Raw genomic sequence first — 22,238 nt, 5'->3', positions numbered from 1 at the left:
CGATGTCCGGTCAGTGGTCCTGCGTCTGTCCCACAGAATTTGTCTCACCACATAGCATCATTTTCTTTTTTATTATTATTTCTTTTCCTTTTCTCTTTCCTTCTTCATCAATCACATGTATGTGACCGGACGTATAAAAAAAGGATATGACAGTATGGACGGACAAATAGGAAGTCAAAACGAACACATCTGCACACTGACCGAACGCGTCCGCGGACATTTGAGTGACCAATTTGCCTAGTCCGACTGTAGATGCCCTTATAGTACATAATTCAATAGTACTACAGGATTGCTAGATCTTGGTCGACTGTATTCGTCAAATATTACATGGAGATCCATGCATTTTTGTAATATTTTTTACTTTTTTCATATTTTCTGTGACTTGACTAAGACTTGATTATGTTGAGTGCGCTCTAGCCACACCCATAGTACTAATCTACCTTGGGCAAATAACTAAATTTTCGGGCGCTTCAGACTTCTCCATATCGAAGAAGGGTTTCCTCCGCTTTGTATTCCAAAGCAACCAACATTATACACATAGCATTGCTGGACAAGCAGCACATCAAGCCCAAATGAAAAAGAAGAAACAAATGCCAACAATGACAGCTCGACAAAGCGCGGATGACCCGCCACCGCTGCACCCTCCGGAGATAAACCACCACAGTCCGAGGCTCCGATCTGCCGCGTACAAAGCAGTACCTTCAAGAAGGGATGCGATGCCGATGACACTGCTGCCCGGACGAGTCCTAGGGTTTACCCCGGCATGTGGAGGGAAGTGGGGGATGGCTACCACCGACACCCTTCAAGAAGGATTGGCGGCACCCGTCGGTGTCACCGCATCGGAGCCGGACGAACCGACAAGGATTTCTCCCGCACTCCAAACCCCACCGCCCAACCGGAGCCGACCAGCCAAACCACCGCCCAACACCATGTGCCATCGCGGTTGCGCCGCCGCCCACGTTGTCTTACTGCGAGCACCAACACGAGGCCAAAAAGACCGGAGAGAAGTGCCAAGCGACGGGAGCAGCAACACCAAGGCCGAGCGGGATGGAACCACCTCCACCGCCGTCGTGCGAGAGGCCCGCGCCTCAGGCACCGCCGCGGTCGCCGTCCGGACACGGCAGTGGGGCATACCAGGCCACCCCTGGCCCAACCAGGCCCGAAACGGGCCCGCTAAGCCCCGTCGGCCACGCTGCAGCAGGCTGGCGTCGGCGCCGCCAGCACCCACCCGCTCATCGGCCGCGCCGGGGAACCCCGCCGCCACCCAGTCCATCGCCGCCTAGGAGCACCCCCCCCCCCCCCCCCCCCGGTGCAGCTCCACCCCGCGCTGGAGAGCCACCGGGAGGGAAGGTCAGGGGGCCGCCGCCACCAGCGTCCCCGGGGCTAGGCCGGCCGCGGGCGCCAGCAACGGTGCCGGGGAGGAAGGGGAGAGGAGGGCTGATGGAGTGGGAGGCCGACATGCGACCGATTGCCCGCGCGGGGGGACTACCCGTTGGTGTTTACCGTGGTACCGTATTCGAGAAAAGGCTTCCCAAATCTTGTCTTTTTTTCTTACTATAAATAAAAGCATGTAAAAAGCCCGGACGCCCTTCTGGTATTCACCACCTAATAACTGCCTTCTGCCATAGAACAAGAACCCAAGAAAGCCGCGCACCGCAGCCATGGAGATGGCCCGCGCCTTCTTCCACACCCCGCAGCGGCAGCACCACCTCGCCGAGCTCCGCATTGAGGGCGACCAGTCGCCGGTCGCCTTCTCCGACCCCTGCGCCACCGGCCGCAAGCGCCGCTGCCTCTTCCCTGCCTTCTCCCCGCGCAAGAAGATGTTGGTCGACCTGCCCCCCTTCTCCTCCGCGCCCGCGCCTTCCCAGCCACCCAGCGCCGGCCGCACCGTCAGCGTTTTCTCGTCGGCGCTGTCGCCTTCCAGCGGAAGCAACGGAAGCTTCGCGTTCTGCGCTTTGCCGGAACAGCCGGCGCCCAAGGGCTCCAACTGCAGCGGCGCCTTCGCGTTCTTGACTTCGCCGGAGCGGTCGTTGACCCCCATGGGCTCCACCGCCAGCAGCGGTTTTGGGGTCTTTTCTTCTCGGCCGTCGTTGTCTCCCGGCCACGGGGGCTCCAACGGAACCGGCGCCATCGCGTCCTTGGCTCCCCCGACGCCGACGCGCACGGGATCCAACGGCAACGACGGCGGGGAACCGGCGTTCCTGGCTTCTCCGAACCCGGCGCTCGGGCGGAAAGATTCTTCAGCGTCTGCGGCAGACAAGGCGTTGTCTCCCGCGGGTCCCAGGATTAGCGGCGGTGGCGATCTCGTCTTCTCGCCGCCACTCGTCCTCCCGGCCTCCCGGACGTCGGCATCTCCGGAGCGGAAGACCGAGGGGAGCACCCTCTGGTCACGGCGCCGCGGGAACAAGCGGCAGTTGGAAGAGCAGCTGCAGGTCACCGTGCCGCTGAAGAAGGTCGCCAAGACGGAAGCGCTGGCCATCGGCGACCCTACCCGTCGCGCCACCCTGTCCGTGTCGTCGACCAGGCCGTGCTGCGCGTTCGTCAATTCGCCGGCGAAGGCGATCAATCAGGTATCGCGACGCTTCCCCCTCCCTGCTCGATCTTCCGCCTCTGCGGTTGAGTTTTGGATTTCTTTGCCATTCGCGTCTCTGATTTCGCTGGCTTCCGTCGCCGCAGGAAGGCAGCAAGGACATCCTCGCCGCCAGCGGCGCATCCTGCTCGTCATCGCCGTATCAGTCACCGGCCGGAACGATCTGCACGTTCGACACATCGCCAACAAGGCCGCTGGAGAAGGCGAGCAGGCTGGTAAGCCATCTCCACTATCCTAGTTGTCCATGTTCTCTCTGTTAATCCGATCACCTGAATCATTCGAAGTTCGCATGCTCTGCATATATATCACCATGATCGTTTTGTTGAGCGATCCTTGATTACTCCATAAAATGAGCTTTTTCATTTTGTTCAGCGATAAGAAATCACTCGTGAATGCAACAAATCGCGATCATTTTGTTCTGTTCCACCGATGCATCCGTCAGTTTAATGGTTAACACCGCTCGTTTCCGCGGCCTCTTTCTGTCATGTTGGTGCTTTGCCTTAACGAAATCTACACTCGTACAGGAGAGCGAGGGCGGAGGTGGCCACGGAGCGGCGGCGTGCCCAGGCGCCGAGGTGGTGGCGTGCGTGACCTGCTCCTGCGGTGCCCGGAAGGAGTTCTGCTTCGACCACCGCCACTGAGGAGCTCGTTCCCACGTCCGTCGCCACCGGCAGTTACTTCGTCAATGGGTTGCTTCATCAGTCTGACCTGAATTCAGGACATCGATAACTGCATTGTGCTCTCGGAACTGTGTGTGTGTTATGAAAGCTGTAGCGAGTGGACGGTTCTCTCTGTAGTTTCCCTGCTGTTTTCTTCTTGATTTGAACTGGAAAGTGCTAAAGAGTCAAAGACGCTTGTGTTCCTGTTAAACGTATGCCGTTCCTTTAGTTGATGTGATGGTAAACTAGTTCGCCCACACAGTGCAGCTGGCAAACCGCGTGCTACGGGGCGTGTGGGCAAACTCTTTAACGCCCACACACACGATGATGCCCACGTGGCTCTTAGATTCTAACAGATTCCTTTAGGATTCGTGCAAAATGAAATCAACGTGGATCAAGGCGTGTAGGCGTTGTGCAAACATGCCACACGTATGGGCGTTAGACTAGCCACAATGGGTAGTAACATAGAGTAGTAACATGGGCATGTTACTACTCTATGTTACTACCTTTATAATGGGAAGTAACATATTTGTGGTAACATGCAATACTTCATTTATTATGCTATAGACTCATCTTGCCTTGATATGTGTGATGTTACTCATACTAGTAGTAACTAGCTATGTTACTACATGTCTCTCTTTCTTCATTTATTGCTTGCCACATAATTTATTTTATCTAGATATGTGTAATGTTACTACCTATGTTACTCCCACTATGGGTCTTATCATTTGGGATAAATAATAAACTAACCACTCAGTTTGAGAACCAATTCCGAACTTCAAAACGGGCCGACCCACACCTTGAATTAAGCACCCGGTTCATGAGTCAACCCTGACTGGTTTTGACTCGCTGGGGCGGTTTTGATCGAGTTGACTGCTGACCGGGCACTGCCACATCAGCAGGGCGTGCCAATTGAGCTAGTAGGGTAGCCACCTCTCTCCCCCTCTCTATATCTCATTCCCGAGCCCGAGCCCCTCCCCCACACATCAGTCGCCGATCCCCGTGTCCAGAGGGAGAGGCCACTCATAGCACCGCATCGGCTGTCGTTGTCGGGAGGTAGCCAGGTCATGTGTAGCCTCTCCTTCTGGATGCCGCGTACTAGAAGGCGTGGCCTCACCATGTGCCAATGTCGCCGATCACGCATGGGAGATGAGTGGCTGGCGGGGGATGGTGATGTCATGTCGTCGCACTGAACGGAGATGTCCAACATCGTGTGTATGTCATGGGCTACCAGAGGAAGGACAAGTAGCTGGGAGCCGCGGCGTAGGGATTAGTGTCAGGAGATTGCGGTCGCGCCAGGCTAGGCGAAGGCGCCGCTCACTGCAGCAGTGGTGTAGTAGGATGGCGGGAGATGTTGTGCCCTAGGCCAATGGCCACGCCATCACGTGCCCCTTATCTTGCTGACTTGTGTATCAAGTACATGGTTGGGCTCCCAAGCACAGAAGTTTGTAGTATGTAGGAAGTTTTCCCTTAGTGTTCAGTAAGAAACAAAGTTATCAATCCGGTGAGGCAAGTGAACCCTATACGAGTGGTAATGTTTGCAACACAAATAGAACTTTATTGTGTCCCCAACAGTTCTAACAAGGGTGTTGACGGTGTAACACCTCAAGACCTCGGAAGTCAGACCACCAGGCCGGCCCAGGAAACCAAGGTCGGCGTATGGCTTGGGCCTTCAGCACGGCTTGGGGGGGGGGGGGGGGGCTCGAGAATGAAGGAATCGGCATCCTTGCCATGCAAGACAAGGAGGCTGAACTGCGAGGAGATCCTTCCACGGCCTTATAACCAACTAGGACTCTTTAACCTTAGGCCCCCGCACTACTAGGGAAAAGCCTAGCAGTAGCGCGGGTTTTTGGCCTATCAGTAGCGCGGGTAACCGCGCTACTGCTACGGTGCTACAGCTAAAGGTTAGCAGTACTGTGGGAGTCCTGGACTAAGGGGTCCTCGGGCGTCCGGCCTGTTATCTGTTGGGCCGGACTGATAGGCTATGAAGACATGAAGGCCGAAGATTATACCCTTGTCCGGATTGGACTCTACTTGGCGTGGAAGGCAAGCTAGGCGACCGATTATGAAGATTTCCTCCTATGTAACCGACTCCATGTAACCCTAAATCTCTCCGGTGTCTATATAAACCGGAGGGCATAGTCCGGATAGGACAGATTCATTGCCATATACTCATAGGCTAGACTTCTAGGGTTTAGCCATTACGATCTCGTGGTAGATCAACTCTTGTAACACTCATATTCATCAAGATCAATCAAGCAGGAAGTAGGGTATTACCTCCATAGAGAGGGCCCGAACCTGGGTAAACATTGTGTCCCCCGTCTCCTGTTACCATCGATCCTAGACGCATAGTTTGGGACCCCCTACCCGAGATTCGCCGGTTTTGACACCGACATTGGTGCTTTCATTGAGAGTTCCACTGTGCCGTCGACATAAGGCTCGATGACCCCTTCAATCGTCGGTAATGGCGTCGTTCGGGGAGAAACCTTTCTCCCCGGACAGATTTTTGTATTCGGCGGCTTCGTACTGCAGGCCAACTCACTCGGCCATCTGGAGCAGGTCGATAGCTACGCCCCTGGCCATCAGGTCAGATTCGGAAGCTTGAACTACTTCACGGACATCCGTGGAGACTTGATCTTCGATGGATTTGAGACCGCGGCGATCGCTCCCTTTCTCTCCGATGAACATGACTCAAATCTATCATCGGAGCACACCCAGGAGATGGATCCTGTTGCTGCAACGGCCCCAGTACCGAAGCAGATCATCCCCTCCGAGGCCATAAAGTCCGCGGTGTTGGAGCCGCACACGGACTCGACATCCTGCATTGATTGCATCAATGGAACTCCGGACTCGTCTCCGGCTACACGTTCCGGATCAAGTGCGCTCGCGGACACCAAGCTGGATCGGTTATCGATTTTCGAATTTAGCGCCGCAGACATCTTCCAGCATTCGCCTTTGGGGGACGTACTAAATTCTCTGAAGAACTTGTCCTTGGAGGATGACTCACAGCCGAACTATGTTCGGTTCGAGCTAGAAGCGGACGACGAGGAATTTTGCTTCCCACCCGCCACCCACTTCATAGCCACCATCGACGACTTAACCGACGTGCTTGACTATGGCTCCGAAGACATCACCGGTATGAACGACGATGCCGACAATGAGCAAGGCCAAGACCCGCCATTCACTGGGCGTTGGACGGCCACCTCTTCGTACGACGTGTACATGGTTGATACACCCAAAGGATCTGGCGACGACAAAGAAGAGCCGGATAAGAATAAACCCTCCGAGACGCAGTCCAAGCGCCGGCGCCCCAAACGTCGTTCTAAGCCCCGTCGCTCAAAGGATGGCAACACTGGCACCGGAGAAAATAGTACTCCGAGCGACGCCGAAAACAATGACCATGTCGGCGCTGATTCCGAAGAGGAGGAACATGACAACACGCAAGACAACCCTGATGAACAGGCCATAGAAGATAACTCGGAGGACGATAGTTACCATCCACCCTCCAAAGAGGAGACAAGCCTCGGCAATGAAGACTTCATCGTGCCGGAGGACCCTCTGGAGTAGGAGCGCTTTAAGCTTCAGCTCATAGCCACTGCAAGGAGCTTGAAAAAGAAACAGCAACAGCTTCAAGCCGAACAAGACCTGCTCGTCGACAGATGGACCGACGTCCTGGCAGCCGAAGAATACGGCCTCAAGCGCCCAGCCAAAAGCTACCCGAAACGCAGACTGCTACCTCAATTCGATGAGGAGGCACCGGAACACATATCTCCCTCGCATAATGCGGAACGACCACTGCGTGGTCGAGATAGGGCGGCCGACCAGCCACCATGCGGTCGGGATAAAGCTGCAACTCAGGCCGAACAGCAGCCTACCTCACCACCCCGAAAAAATAAAAACGAAAGAGTTCGGGGTCACACATACGACCTTCGGCAGACCCTGGACAATAAAGCAGGACATACAAGATCGATCTACAGATCGCGCGGACGTGCCTCAAGGCACGACGATGGCTACCTATTCGGACGTGACAAACCTAACCACGCCCGGGCCGAATGCCGCAGACTGACTCCATCAGAGCTACGCTGCGACGCGGCCCAGTACAGAGGTGGCGCACACCCTCTCTGCTTCACGGACAAGGTACTGGATCACGAATTCCCCGAGGGATTCAAGCCCGTCAATATCGAATCATACGACAGCACAACCGATCCCGCAGTGTGGATCGAGGATTTCATCCTCCACATTCACATGGCTCGAGGAGATGACCTCCACGCCATTAAATACCTCCCACTCAAGCTCAAAGGGCCAGCTCGGCACTGGCTTAACAGCCTCCCTGAAAATTCTATCGGCAGCTGGGAGGACTTGGAGGAAGCTTTCCTAGACAACTTCCAAGGAACATATGTCCGACCACCAGACGCCGATGATCTAAGCCACATAGTTCAACAACATGGAGAATCAGCCAGAAAATTCTGGACTAGGTTCCTAACCAAAAAGAACTAGATCGTTGACTATCCAGATGCTGAGGCCTTGGCAGCCTTCAAACACAACATCCGGGACGAATGGCTAGCACGCCACGTCGGCCAAGAAAAGCCGAAGTCCATGGCAGCCCTCATGGCACTCATGACCCGCTTTTGCGCGGGAGAGGACAGTTGGCTGGCCCGTAGTAACAACACAGCCAGCGAGACAGGCCCCTCGGAGGCCAAGAATAGCACTGGCAAGCTCCGGCGCAACAAACACAAACGCCGAAGCAGTGACAACAACACCGATGACGCAACAGTCAACGCCGGATTCACTGGCTCCAAGTCCGGCCAGCGGAAGAAGCCCTATAAAAGAAATAATGAAGGACCTTCCAGCCTGGACCGCATACTCGACCGTCTGTGCCAGATACACGGCACCCTGGACAAGCAAGCCAATCATACCAACATGGATTGTTGGGTTTTCAAGCAGGCTGGCAAGTTAAATGCCGAAAACAAAGAAAAGGGATCACAAAGTGAGGACGAGGACGAAGAGCCCCGGCGGCCGAACACTGGGGGGCAGAAGAAGTTTCCCCCTCAAGTCAAAACGGTGAACATGATATACGCTACACACATCCCCAAAAGGGAGCGTAAGCGTGCACTCAGGGACGTCTACGCGGTAGAGCCAGTCGCCCCCAAATTCAATCCATGGTCGTCATTTCCGATCACCTTTGATCGTCGAGACCACCCAAGTATCCGTCATGGCGGTTCGGCCGCATTGGTCCTCGACCCAATCATCGACGGATTTCACCTAACACGAGTCCTAATGGACGGTGGTAGCAGCCTCAACCTGCTCTATCAAGACACTGTTCGGAAGATGGGCATTGACCCCTCACGAATCAAACCAACAAAGACTACCTTCAAAGGAGTCATACTAGGCGTCGAGGCCCGCTGTACGGGCTCAATCACGCTGGAAGTGGTCTTCGGTTCTCCGGACAATTTAAGCGAGGAGTTAATCTTCGACATCGTCCCATTCCGCAGTGGCTACCACGCACTGCTCGGACGAACAGTGTTTGCTAGATTCAACGCAGTGCCACACTACGCTTATCTCAAGCTCAAGATGCCCGGTCCACGCGGCGTCATAACAGTCAATGGCAACACGGAACGCTCCCTCCGAACAGAGGAGCACACCGCCGCCCTAGCAGCAGAGGTACAGAGCGGCCTTCTCAAACAGCACCATAGTGCGGCTGCCGAGCCCCTGGACACCGTCAAGAGGTTCCGAACTACACTGCAGCAGGACAGCAAGGCTCGTCAAGAGCTCGACTAGAAATTCGGCCTCCGTCCTAGTCCCGATGAAGAAGTGGCATTCGTACCACTCGTACATAATTACGCACTCGAAATTCCATGGACATCGACGGAGGCACATGCTAACCGAGATCTATAGTTCGGCTAGACCGACCCCGGACACACTTTTTCCTTTCTGTTTCAGGTTCCTTTTCCCGCGAGCCTGATCACCAGCCCCTTCGAAGGATCGGCATACAAGGGGGGCATGCAGCATAGGTGCGTAGGGTAACCTCCATACGTTCTTCTTGACGGTATTTTTACTTATTGACCAGGACCCGCACGCTGCTCCTTCTTGATCCCGGCATGTTAAATAGTACGGGTGCTTATTTCACTATTTGTATAAGATACGCCTTGACGTATCCATTCAGTTATAAAAAAATGATTTGCGGCCCAGTTTCTGCGGTTTTCGCTTCTTACTTCATTTTATTTCGATCTGCTTATCAGCTACATCGGTACTCTTTTGTACGTTTCATATTCGCCAGGGGCTGCTTATCGCCCCATAACACGGCAACAAAGTCCGAACACTTCTTGTATACAAGTTCGGCACCCCGAATTTAGCATTATATGCATTGGCTCCGAATCATGTCTTTGGTCAATAGTTGGGTTGCCCGGCTCCTGTGCTTGCTACCCTATGTTCCGCTCTATCGGCTAGGGTAGTAAAGGGAGAACTACTGCGATTGTGCCCTGGCCCTGACCGGATGAGCACCTCAGTAGAGAAAGCCGAAAACTGACTGTCATGATACGGCGAGAGCCGGTCAGCTGTTCGAGGGTTACAAAATCGCTGGAGATTTTTTCCGCGTCACGCGAAGGGTCGGCACTTCCCGATCAGATGCTGACAGCACCCTCGCTTGGACCAGGGGCTACACACTTGCTTAATTATAAAACTCCTATGGCTAAGTGAGGGCGTTTAAGCCGTATAGTCTGATTGCCTTGTTCATTGCGCTAAACAACTCCTTCAAGGACCATATAATTAGATCAAGATTGTTTAGATCCCATCCTGAACACCTCCGTACTAATTACGTGAGGGCAGAAGCTGATGACTGGCCAACCCTCAGATTGCATATAACACGGCTGCACAGGAGGAAACAATTTAAACCATAACGAAATTGCATTACAAAACAAGCTTTGTCTTTATAATACGAGGCAAAGGACAAAATGAATGTATTCATTTGAAAATAATGTCCTTCGAACATTGAGCTGCCACAAGTCGAGACCCTTCTATGACATCCGTAAAATATTTCTCGAGTGTGTGGTGCTCCTTGCCCTCCGGCGGCCCGCTGGCAACTTCAACAACGTTCATCTTCGCCCACCACATCTTGCAGCGAGCAAAGGCCATACGGGCACCTTCAATACAGGCAGAGCGCTTGACGACGTCCAACCGCGGATAGGCTTCCATTAGGCGCCTCATGAGTCCGAAGTAGCTACTGGGCATAGCTTCGGCTGGCCATAGCCGGATTGTCAAATCCTTCATGGCTAGTTCGGCCACCCGGTGCAGCTCCACTAGCTGCTTCAGCTGGTCGGTGAAAGACACGGGATGCTCTGGCACCGCATACTGCGCCCAGAATAACTTCTCCGTAGAACCTCCTCCTTCGGCTCGGTAGAAATCTGCAGCGTCTGATACGCTGCGTGGTAGATCCGCAAAAGCTCCTGGGGAACTCCGAACCCGGGTTAGTAAAAGGTACTGCCTCTCCGCATACTTGCTTTGCATCTTAAAAGCCTTACCCGCCGTGATTTTCCTGGCTTCTTGGATCTCCTGGATGACGGCCTGGGCCTCATTCCGCGCGGTCTCCACGACCTGACGAGCCTTGGTGAGTTCGGCCTCCTGAGCCGACGCATCATTCTCCAAGGCCTCACATTTTTCATTGCATCTTGGAGCTCCAGCTGGATTTCCTTGACACGGGCCTTGAGCTTCTTACGGGCGGCTTGCTGCTGGACAGCCTTCTCCTCGGCTTCGCCCAGGGCCTTCCTCAGGGCCTCGACCTCGGTCGTGGCTCCTGCATACATTTCGACATTACAGTCAATACACAGCGTCTCCGCTTTCCGAACACACAGCAAGCCATTACTTACCTTGCTTCTCCTGCAGCCGCACTCTAACCTCGCCGAGCTCGTTCTCGGTCCGCTCCAGCCTCTGCCTCAGTTCAGAGACTTCGGCAGCATGTGAGGTCGCGGCCAACAGCGACGCCCGCTCATGCACACATATTACGTTAGTCTCCTTCACTAGAGGATTGATCCTCTGTCCGGTTCCTCTTACCAAGCACCAGACAGTGTCTCAGGGGCTACTGACTATATGGGGTTTTTTCTCTGTTATTTACCTCGAAACCTGTCAACAGGTTGCTGCAGGCTTCGTTCAGTCCACTCTTGGCGGACTGAACCTTCTCGATCACCGCGCTCATAAGAACACGGTGCTCCTCCATAACGGAGGCGCCTCGTAGCGCCTCCATCAGGTTATCCGGCACCCCTGGATGGACAGGGGCCACCAGCGGAAATGGTGCACCCCCTCCTTCAACGGGGCTGCCCGCTTGACTCCGGAGCCATATGGGTCTCCGGAACCGTATCTGGCTGAGGGACAAGCTGGATGCGGCCCTCTCCGCTAGTCTCCATGGGGATCGTCTCCTCCATGTGTCCGGCAGTGGAGGCTTCGCCTCGTGGCGCCTCCCGAACAGCGTCCTGGGTTCCTCCCCGGCTCGGATCGGCCCTCCGGGACAGCGCCCCGGCGTCGTCCCCGGCCCCGGGGGAGTAAGCAGGCGGTGGCAACTGGCTCGCCATCTCCGACGGAGCCAACGAACTTCTAGACGAGGATCGCTGGATTAGGTCGCGGGCCGGACTGCGATAGTACAGCTAACTACATCAAGATAATGGAGAGAAAAGACTGGATGTGCGCATAAATAAACCATGTCACTTACGATGCGGCCTGGGGCTTTGTGCGGGGGCGTCGTTCCGGACTACTGTCAACGTCCCACGCAGTGTTGGCCGCCGGAAAGCCCTTCCCCTTTTTAGGCGCCTCCGCCTCCAGATGCGCCGGAGCCGCCCTCTTCTTCTTCCTCTCCTCAGGGGGAGGATTGTTTTGTTCTTCCTCCACACCCCCGTCATTGTCCTCAGGGACAGAGGAATGAGTTTCATCGTCTTCGGACGCCGCGTCCGAAGTACCCTTACGACGGAGGCTGCTCTTGGCCCTCTTTTCCTTCTTGGCCTTCTTCTCCGGCGCCTTATACAGCGCCGGTACTAGCATCTCCGCCAAGCGCGGGATGACTGGTTCTTCGGGCAGTGGAGCCGGACACTGGATCCGCTTCGCCCTCTCCATCCAGTCTTGAAGGAGCAATAACAAAAGCTCAGACATCATCCTCGAAACAATTAGGTTGAGGACTCGTTCGAAATAACATACCTTGCTGGAGGGGTGTGTACAATCGTGACCACGGTCCGAATCCGTGGCCGGTGGTTTCTCATTGCCCTTGAAGAGCAATTTCCATGCGCCCTCGTGCGTAGTCTCGAAGAGCCTCACCAGGGTCCGGTGCTTCTTTGGATTGAACTCCCACAGCGGCCGGCTTTGGCGCTGGCATGGAAGGATCCGGCGAACTAACATCACCTGGATCACATCAACGAGCTTGACGCTCTTTGTTACCATGCTCTGAACACGCGTCTGCAGTGCTATCAGCTCGTCAGGAGAACACCAGTCCAGACTCTTCTCGACCCAGGAGGTGAGTCGCATAGGAGCGCCGGAGCGGAATTCGGCAGCCGCGGCCCAGGAGGTGCCGCGTGGTTCTGTGACATAGAACCACTGCTTCTGCCATTCCTTTACCGTATCCACAAAGGTGCCTTTGGGCCAAGAGACATTGGACAATTTACTCACCATTGCCCCTCCGCACTCCACGTGCTGGCCATCTACCACCTTCGGCTTCACGTTGAAGACTTTGAGCCACAGTCCGAAGTGGGGGTGGATGCAGAGGAAGGCCTCGCATACGACAATAAACACCGAAATGTTGAGGAAGGAATTTGGGGACAGATCATGGAAATCTACCCCGTAATAATACATTAGCCCGCGGACGAAGGGGTGAAGTGGAAACCCTAGCCCGCGGAAGAAATGGGGGATGAATACCGCCCTCTCTGTGGGCTCCGGCGTGGGGACGATCTGTCCCTCGGCCGGCAGACGGTGGGCGATCTCTTTCGCCAAATATCCGGCCGCCGGAGCTCAGTAATGTCCTCCTCCGTGACGGAGGAGACCATCCACTTGCCCTGACCACCAGATCCGGACATGGTTGCTGGGGTGGAAAGGAGATTGGAACTTGGGCGCTGGAGCTCAAGGTTGGGAAGGCAGAGACAGAGAGAAAGCATGAGAAGAGGAAGGGGAAATCCTTATCTCCTTATAAAGGCAACAAATATTAAATGCCTCCTCACCCGCCTTGAGATTCGCCTATTCCCAAGGGCCGTGTAAACGGCACGGTTGGGTTACCCATGCCCGCATTGATGAGAATCCCGCGATAAGGGGACACAATCTCTGCTTCGACAAGACGTGCCAATAGCAACCGCGTCTTGAAACATGGGACAAACGGTTCGAAATTATGACCGAACGGACGTAACGTCACATTGCATAAAGTTGTCAGCGGATGGGACTCGTATGAAATATATATATTCTCTCTGCGGTCGTGCATAGTGTGTAACAGGTCTGGATAAAATCATCACATCCGAAGACTATCTTGGAGTTCGGAAGAAGGGAACCCGCCTTGCAATGCCGAAGACAATCTGCGCGCCTGACTCCTTGTCATTGAAGCCAGGTTCAGGGGCTACTGTGGGAGTCCTGGACTAAGGGGTCCTCGGGCGTCTGGCCTGTTATCTGTTGAGCCGGACTGATAGGCTATGAAGACATGAAGGCCGAAGAGTATACCCGTGTCCGGATTGGACTCTACTTGGCGTGGAAGGCAAGCTAGGCGACCGATTATGAAGATTTCCTCCTATGTAACCGACTCCATGTAACCCTAGATCTCTCCGGTGTCTATATAAACCGGAGGGCATAGTCCGGATAGGACAGATTCATTGCCATATACTCATAGGCTAGACTTCTAGGGTTTAGCCATTACGATCTCGTGGTAGATCAACTCTTGTAACACTCATATTCATCAAGATCAATCAAGCAGGAAGTAGGGTATTACCTCCATAGAGAGGGCCCGAACCTGGGTAAACATTGTGTCCCCCGTCTCCTGTTACCATCGATCCTAGACGCATAGTTCGGGACCCCCTACCCGAGATCCGCCGGTTTTGACACCGACAAGTACCGTCCGTTAAAATGCGCTACTGCTATATCAACTTAGTAGTAGCGCGTAGCGCAATAGACGCTACTGGTAATTACTAGTAGCGCGTCTCACTGCCCGCGCTACTACTATTATTCCGTATTGTTTTTCTTTTTTATTTTATGTCGTACTCATACACCTTTATATAAGTTTTCATACAGTACCAATTTAGAGATTGTTTTTATATTATAATGAGTTATTAAATCACTAGGTGGATAATCCATGACCTGATCGCTTAGGATCCATCCACTTGAAACTAATCCGCGGTTCTTTCACCCAATGATATAATAACTCATCATCATATTAATATATAAACTCTTGCATCATATCATCACCAACAACACTAGCTAATGATCATCATAGTCATTACCACTATTTAATCATCATAGTCATAGTGTAGCTATCTAATCACCACCAACACTAGCTAATAATAATCATCAGTCATTACCACCAACACTAGCTATTTAATCATCATAGTCGTAGTGTAGCACATCATCATCTTCAAACTCATTCTAGCTAGCTAATCACTCTTGCTGCTCTCTCTCAGGTAAAATAGCATAGAACATGTGTAGCAGTCCTGATTCATCATATTGGAGCATGCAGATGAACCTGTCTCCTAATTGTGGGTCGTTCTTCTGATTGCTACCCCCTAGTACTTCTCTGTGATCCTTCACAATTCTGCTCCAGTCTTTCACTATTAAGACTTGCTCGGTTTTAGAAATCCTGAACGCATTCATGTGTGATGTAGGATGTCTTGGCCGTAAGCTAACCATTGCCATGCGATCTTTAGACTCGATCCAATGAGGCACAACTATCATCGGGAGTCCCTATTGAAGAACATCGTAGTAACATACTTAGCAATGAAGTTTAGCTTAAAAATAATGTATGCAAAAGATGCACTGGGGACAAATAGTAAAAATCTTACCATCTTTCCTAAATAGATGTGACCGTAGTTCAATACGAACATTATTGGTCGCATGTTTTGAGTACTAAGATTTTCAAGTCCAGGAAAATAATTTCTCTTGACAGCATCAAGATCCTCAAGCCATGAAACATAATGACTTATCTCCTCGCAGTTTAGTTCAGCCCCGGGACAGTGATAGGTCATGTCTACCAAGCGCCGGACATGTTTGCTTGAATGGAATAAGCCGTCAATAGAAATTAGTTGTCAACTATTTTTGAATAAACAATATCGAAGACATAAATATGGTTGAGAAACTCACATAATGGTAGACCTGGAGGCGTCTGCACATCGACCCAGATGTCGATATTACCTTCAATATCATCTTCCGGACGAATATCAAAGGTGATAAGCATATCAGGCTCAATGCATAAGCCTTGCATAGTGCTCTCCAATTTTTGCATTCAAAATAGGTGTAGGTGTCTGCATTGTATAATTTTGCGCTAAAAGTATAACCATGCTCGGTCCTCAAGTGAACTCTCTTTACCTCCCTAATTTTCATAGGACTGAAACCAATCTTATCCAAGACAAAAATTCTTGCATGGCAGGGGATACGCTAGTAGAATAGTAAAAAATTAAAATTATAAGTTGAAGCAAAAGAAGCAGAAGTCATGCTTAATTACGAAAAAAGACTTGTCGTTGTGACTTACTGTATCCACTTCGAAGGTCTCATCCAGCTTGATGCTGAAGCGCCTATCATCAACTAGGAAATGTATGTCGCACAGGCTGCACTCGTCTTCACAGTATTCGCACATAGCGAAATCCTTTTTGTCGGCAGACATTTCCTATGTTCATAGTTGAAACATTAATTGAAAATCGGTCGAAGGCAACTACTAGAAAACTCAAAAGTTAACTCGAAATGGCGTTTAATTCTCCAGCAAATCCGGGGCACTCAATATTTCCTACATATTCTAGCACAAGTCATGCTTAAATTCACAGGAAAATCCGGCATGACCTTTGCTAAAATAGGACATATCGAGCGCCTGAAATTTGCCGGAACGGAAATGAATCAACACTCCGGCAAAACATATGCCACTCGGATTTTCCCTGCGAACAAAGATGTTCATACGCATACAATGATGCTTAAACTTGCAATTCCATCCGGATCAATTATCATAAGCATTCGCACATGAGCTCACTGACTAAATACCCTAGTTCTACTCTATTCAACACAACAAGGAGTGGAGAAGGAGGAGGTGGACTTTTAGCTCACCGACTCGGATGTAGAGGAAGTAGAGGTAGCTCGGATGACGATCACTCCAAGGAGACACGACTCTACAAAGCCTGCATATTCCACCGATTAAAATTTTAGAACATCAAATCGCATATAGAATTCTTTGATCACAAAGTCATAATAACATAAAAATAACTAAATTTTCCATACCTAATTTTTTCTTACTAAAAATAAACTAGTTCTATTAATTCAACTAGTTCAACTAAGCACTTACTATAAATAAAGATAATTAATTTTCTTACTAATTCAACTAGTTCAACTAAGCACTTACTATAAATAAAAATAATTAATTTTCTTACTAATTCAACTAATTATATTAAGCACTTACTATAAATAAACTAGTTCTATTAACCACTTAAATTCTATGTACATTCTACAAAATTCTACCTATCTATACTATTGAAAAACCCTACATTCTACCTATCTATACTATCAACTAAATCTATGAAGGGAGGAGGGGCTGTGGATGGAGGAGGGGGAGGGAGTAGGGGCTGTGGAGGGATGAGGGGACATGGAGGGAGGAGGTGCTATTGATGGAGGGGCGGCTAGAGGAGGGAGGAGCAGGGGGAGGGACGAGGGGAGGAGGAGTGGGCGGAGGAGGGAGGAGTGGCAGCTAGAGGAGGGAGGAGGGAGGAGGAAGAGGAGAAGAAGGAGGCTTACCAAGGCCGGAGGATGGCGGCAACGCCGGCGACGGCAATGCGGCGATCGGGGCGATGGCAGGAGGAGGACGACGCCCGCGATAGTGAGACAGGAGAGTGAGGAAACGGGCGGGCGCGCGGGGGGATAAGGCTGGATTAGCAGTAGCGCGGTTTTGGAGCAAACGCTACTACTAAACTAGCTAGCAGTAGCGCGTTTCATAGGAAAGTGCTACTACTAAACTTAGCCTGGCGGCAACGGTAGGGTAATTTTAGTAGTAGCGCTCTTTTCCCTTGCCGCGCTACTGCTATGTTCATAGCAGTAGCGCCTTCCTTTGCCCCACGCTACTACTAAGTAGCAGTAGCGCCCTATTTTACCCAGCGCTACTGCTAAAGTTCTGTGTATAAGGTTTTCCCTAGTAGTGTCGGGGTCCCTTATAAACCGGGGTCGGGCTAGTTGATAGACACACTTTAGTCATTACCCATCGGTATACCTACGATCATCGGGATCTACTTTGTACTTTGTATATCCCATCCAATCAATACAATAAGAGCAAGAGTAGGGTTTTACCTCCACCATGAGGGGATGAACCTAGGTAAAATATCTCCTGTTTCCTCTCTGGACTTTTCGGTTATCGTTGCACCCTAACGAGGGGTCTGCCGAACTCACACACACAGTGGCGCGCCAGGTACGGGTCGTGCTAGCCAGAATAGAGATCCAGATGGGATCTGACATTACCTGTGTTGCCTTTGCTCCTGGCAAGATGTTTGCCTTTGGGGCGATGAACTTCATCACCAACTCCGCGGGGTTGATCGAGCCCATCGACACTTATGAGCCAGGCCAGGCTCTCTTCTTCGGAGGCCTGGAATTCATCAATGATTCATGCGGCGAACTCCGCCTCCATGGCCCAGTGTCTTGTCAAGTACAAGATCCGAAGCCAATCTTTGTTAACCCACCCACCTCCCTCTTTGTTGCCAACATGGAATCAATCCATGATGTTCTCCAACGGCGTCAGGCGAAAGAAGATGTGAGCGACGATAGCTGCTTGTAGACCATCAGGATGCCACGCCGGGTCGATGATGGAGAAGCTGAGCGAAAGAAGCTGATGACCTGCCTCAGAACTAGCTCGCCTCCGACCATCGATGAAGGAGAAACCGTATGCACTATAGCTCGATAGATGTTATGCCCCACGGTGGGTGCCAACTTAAGGAAATATGCTCTAGAGGCAATAATAAAGTTGTTATTTATATTTCCTTATATCATGATAAATGTTTATTATTCATGCTAGAATTGTATTAACCGGAAACTTAGTACATGTGTGAATACATAGACAAAACAGAGTGTCCCTAGTATGCCTCTACTTGACTAGCTCGTTAATCAAAGATGGTTATGTTTCCTGACCATAGACATGTGTCGTCATTTGATGAACGAGATCACATCATTAGAGAATGATGTGATGGACAAGACCCATCCATTAGCTTAGCATAATGATCGTTTAGTTTTATTGCTATTGCTTTCATCATGACTTATACATGTTCCTCTGACTATGAGATTATGCAACTCCCGAATACCGGAGGAACACCTTGTGTGCTATCAAACGTCACAACGTAACTGGGTGATTATAAAGATGCACTACAGATGTCTCCGAAGGTGTTTGTTGGGTTGGCATAGATCGAGATTAGGATTTGTCACTCCGTGTATCGGAGAGGTATCTCTGGGCCCTCTCTGTAATGCACCTTGTCGATGTCAAAACCGGCGGATCTCGGGTAGGGGGTCCCGAACTGTGCATCTAAGGTCGATGGTTAAAGGAGACGGGGGACACGATGTTTACCCAGGTTCGGGCCCTCTCGATGGAGGTAATACCCTACTTCCTGCTTGATTGATCTTGATGAATATGAGGACTACAAGAGTTGATCTACCACGAGATCGTAATGGCTAAACCCTAGACGTCTAGCATGTATGATTATGATTACCCCTACGGACTAAACCCTCCGGTTTATATAGACACCGGAGGGGACTAGGGTTGTACAAAGTCAACTACAGAGAAAGGAATCTTCATATCTGAACACCAAGTCTTGCCATCCACATAAAGGAGAGTCATATCCGGACACGAGAGAGTCTTTTGTCTTGTATCTTCACGGCCCATCAGTTCGTCCCACGTCACATAGGCCGGACGCCCGAGGACCCCTTAATCCAGGACTCCCTCAGTAGCCCCTGAACCAGGCTTCAATGACTAGGTGTCCGCGCGCAGATTGTCTTCGGCATTGCAAGGCGGGTTCCTCCTCCGAATACTCCAAAACAGCTTCCGAACACAAAAAGCGTGTCCGGCTCTGCAAAACAAGTACCACACACACACGTAGAGAGTATAATATTTCACGAGTCCAATCTACTGACAACTTTTGTAGCGTGACATCACGTCACTGCCCGGTCATTATTTCGAACCGTTTTTTAGCCTCCCGCTCCACGTTTCAAGATGCGGTTTTATTGGCACGTCTTGTCGAAGCAGACATCGCGTCCCCTTATTGCGGGATTCTCATCAATACGGGCGTGGGTAATCCAACCGCCCCGTTGGCACGATTCCTTGGGAATAGGCAAGTTTCAAGGCTTATGAGGAGGCGTTCGATATTCATCGCCTTTATAAAGGGGAACAGACCCGTCTTTTTCTTCCTCAACTTTTCCAACCTCGAGCTCCAGCACCCAGGTTTCAACTTAATCGATCCAAGCCTCCCAGTCATGTCCGCACCCGGCCTCCAAGGCCGGTGGGTGGCCTCCTCTGTCACGGAGGAGGATATCGCGAAGCTCCGGGCAGCAAGGTACCTGACTGCGGAAATCCTCCACAGGCTTCCTGCTAAGGGGCAGGTTATTCCTACACCCAGATCTAGTGAGAGGGTCGTATTCATCTCCCACTTCCTTCGGGGGCTAGGGTTCGCTCTCCACCCCTTCGTTCGTGGCCTCATGTTTTATTATGGGCTGGATTTTCACGATCTAGCTCTGGACTCCTTTCTTCACATCTTGGCGTTCATCATCATGTGCGAGGCCTTTCTCCGCATTCCCCTACACTTCGGCTTATGGCTCAAGACCTTTAATGTGAAACCGAAGGTAGTCGACGGGGAGCAAGCGGAGTGTGGCGGTGCTACGGTGAGCAAGCTCGCCAATACTCCTTGGCCAAAGGGCTCCTTCACAGAAACTTCCAACCTATGGCAGCGGGAGTGGTTTTACATTACTGAACCCCGCGGTACCAAGTGGGCAGCTACACCTGCGTTCCGATCTGGCCCTCTGTTACGACTCGCATCATGGATTAACAAGGGGCTAGACTGGGGACCAATTGATGAAGCGCAGATGCTACAAAGCTGTATCCGGAGTCTCCTTGAAAAGGACACCGGCCTCATCAACGAGATCCAGGTAATGCTAGTCCGTCGGGTCCTACCGTGCCATCGACGGCCTCTCCGCCTGTGGGAGTTCAATCCGGAAGGACCACGGACCCTTCAGCACTTCTTCGGCACAACGCACAAAGGGATGTGGAAGTTATTCTTTGGGACCCCAAAACAGTGGCCGGATACATCCAAGGACATCGGCCTCGGCTGCAACCATCCGGATACCTTGGTAAGCACTCGACTCCCGAACACAGCTTAGTTAATTATCCCGTAAGAATATACTGAGAGACCTGTCTCCGATCAGGGCTGGATAAAGAAGGCGGAACAAATTAGATGTTCGACACCACTCCCCGAAGACTCAGCTGATCCTGTGTTGACAAGGATGCTGGCCCCGGCACCGTATCAAGTGCCGGTGAAGGAGGTCAAGGAGGAGAGCAGAAAGGCCAAAGGTGGCCCCCACTCGAAAGGTACACCGGACGCTTGATGTCTACTACGCAACCTTATTCTTGTAGATGTTGTTGGGCCTCCAAGTGCAGAGGTTTGTAGGACAGTAGCAAATTTCCCTCAAGTGGATGACCTAAGGTTTATCAATCCGTGGGAGGCGTAGGTTGAAGATGGTCTCTCTCAAACAACCCTGCAACCAAATAACAAAGAGTCTCTTGTGTCCCCAACACACCCAATACAATGGTAAATTGTATAGGTGCACTAGTTCGGCGAAGAGATGGTGATACAAGTGCAATATGGATGGTAGATATGGGTATTTGTAATCTGAAAATATAAAAACAGCAAGGTAGCAAGCGATAAAAGTGAGCGTAAACGGTATTGCAATGTTAGGAAACAAGGCCTAGGGTTCATACTTTCACTAGTGCAAGTTCTCTCAACAATAATAACATAATTGGATCATATAACTATCCCTCAACACGCAACAAAGAGTCACTCCAAAGTCACTAATAGCGGAGAACAAACGAAGAGATTATGGTAGGGTATGAAACCACCTCAAAGTTATCCTTTCTGATCGATCTATTCAAGAGTCCGTAGTAAAATAACACGAAGCTATTCTTTCCATTCAATCTATCATAGAGTTCGTACTAGAATAACACCTTAAGACACAAATCAACCAAAACCCTAATGTCACCTAGATACTCCAATGTCACCTCAAGTATCCGTGGGTATGGTTATTCGATATGCATCACACAATCTCATATTCATCTATTCAAACCAACACAAAGTACTTTCAAAGAGTGCCCCAAAGTTTCTACCGGAGAGTCAAGACGAAAACGTGTGCCAACCCCTATGCATAAGTTCACAAGGTTACTGAACCCGCAAGTTGATCACCAAAACATACATCAAGTAGATCACGTGAATATCCCATTGTCACCACAGATAAGCACATGCAAGACATACATCAATTGTTCTCAAATCCTTAAAGACTCAATCTGATAAGATAACTTCAAAGGGAAAACTCAATCCATTACAAGAGAGTAGAGGGGGAAAAACATCATAAGATCCAACTATAATAGCAAAGCTCGCGATACATCAGGATCGTGCCATATCAAGAAGATGAGAGAGAGAGAGATCAAACACATAACTACTGGTACATACCCTCAGCCCCGAGGGGGAACTACTCCCTCCTCGTCATGGAGAGCACCGGGATGATGAAGATGGCCACCTGTGAGGGATCCCCCCTCCGGCAGGGTGCCGGAACAG

General features: G+C 51.2%; 1 protein-coding gene across 1 annotated transcript; it reads left to right on the top strand.

Moving 5' to 3' along the window:
* The first annotated feature begins 1,585 nt into the window (after nt 1–1,585).
* On the top strand, nt 1,586–3,477 carry LOC109785869 (uncharacterized). The gene is made up of 3 exons (XM_020344457.4): nt 1,586–2,570; nt 2,677–2,805; nt 3,115–3,477. Exons 1-3 carry the CDS (start codon nt 1,662–1,664, stop codon nt 3,229–3,231), a joined length of 1,155 nt encoding a protein of 384 aa, XP_020200046.1. The 5' UTR covers nt 1,586–1,661; the 3' UTR covers nt 3,232–3,477.
* The last annotated feature ends 18,761 nt before the right edge of the window (nt 3,478–22,238 follow it).

The sequence above is a fragment of the Aegilops tauschii genome, chromosome 1 (assembly GCF_002575655.3).
Source record: "Aegilops tauschii subsp. strangulata cultivar AL8/78 chromosome 1, Aet v6.0, whole genome shotgun sequence".
Taxonomy (NCBI): Eukaryota; Viridiplantae; Streptophyta; class Magnoliopsida; order Poales; family Poaceae; genus Aegilops; species Aegilops tauschii.
Note: the sequence above shows the minus strand (reverse complement) of the source record. Positions and strands in the feature narration are given on the sequence as shown.

Coding starts and splice junctions, on each gene's coding strand:
- LOC109785869 (XM_020344457.4), top strand. CDS start 1,662: ATGGAGATGGCCCGCGCCTTCTTCCACACCCCGCAGCGGCAGCACCAC. Junction 2,571..2,676: donor CGGCGAAGGCGATCAATCAG/GTATCGCGACGC, acceptor CCGTCGCCGCAG/GAAGGCAGCAAGGACATCCT. Junction 2,806..3,114: donor TGGAGAAGGCGAGCAGGCTG/GTAAGCCATCTC, acceptor ACACTCGTACAG/GAGAGCGAGGGCGGAGGTGG.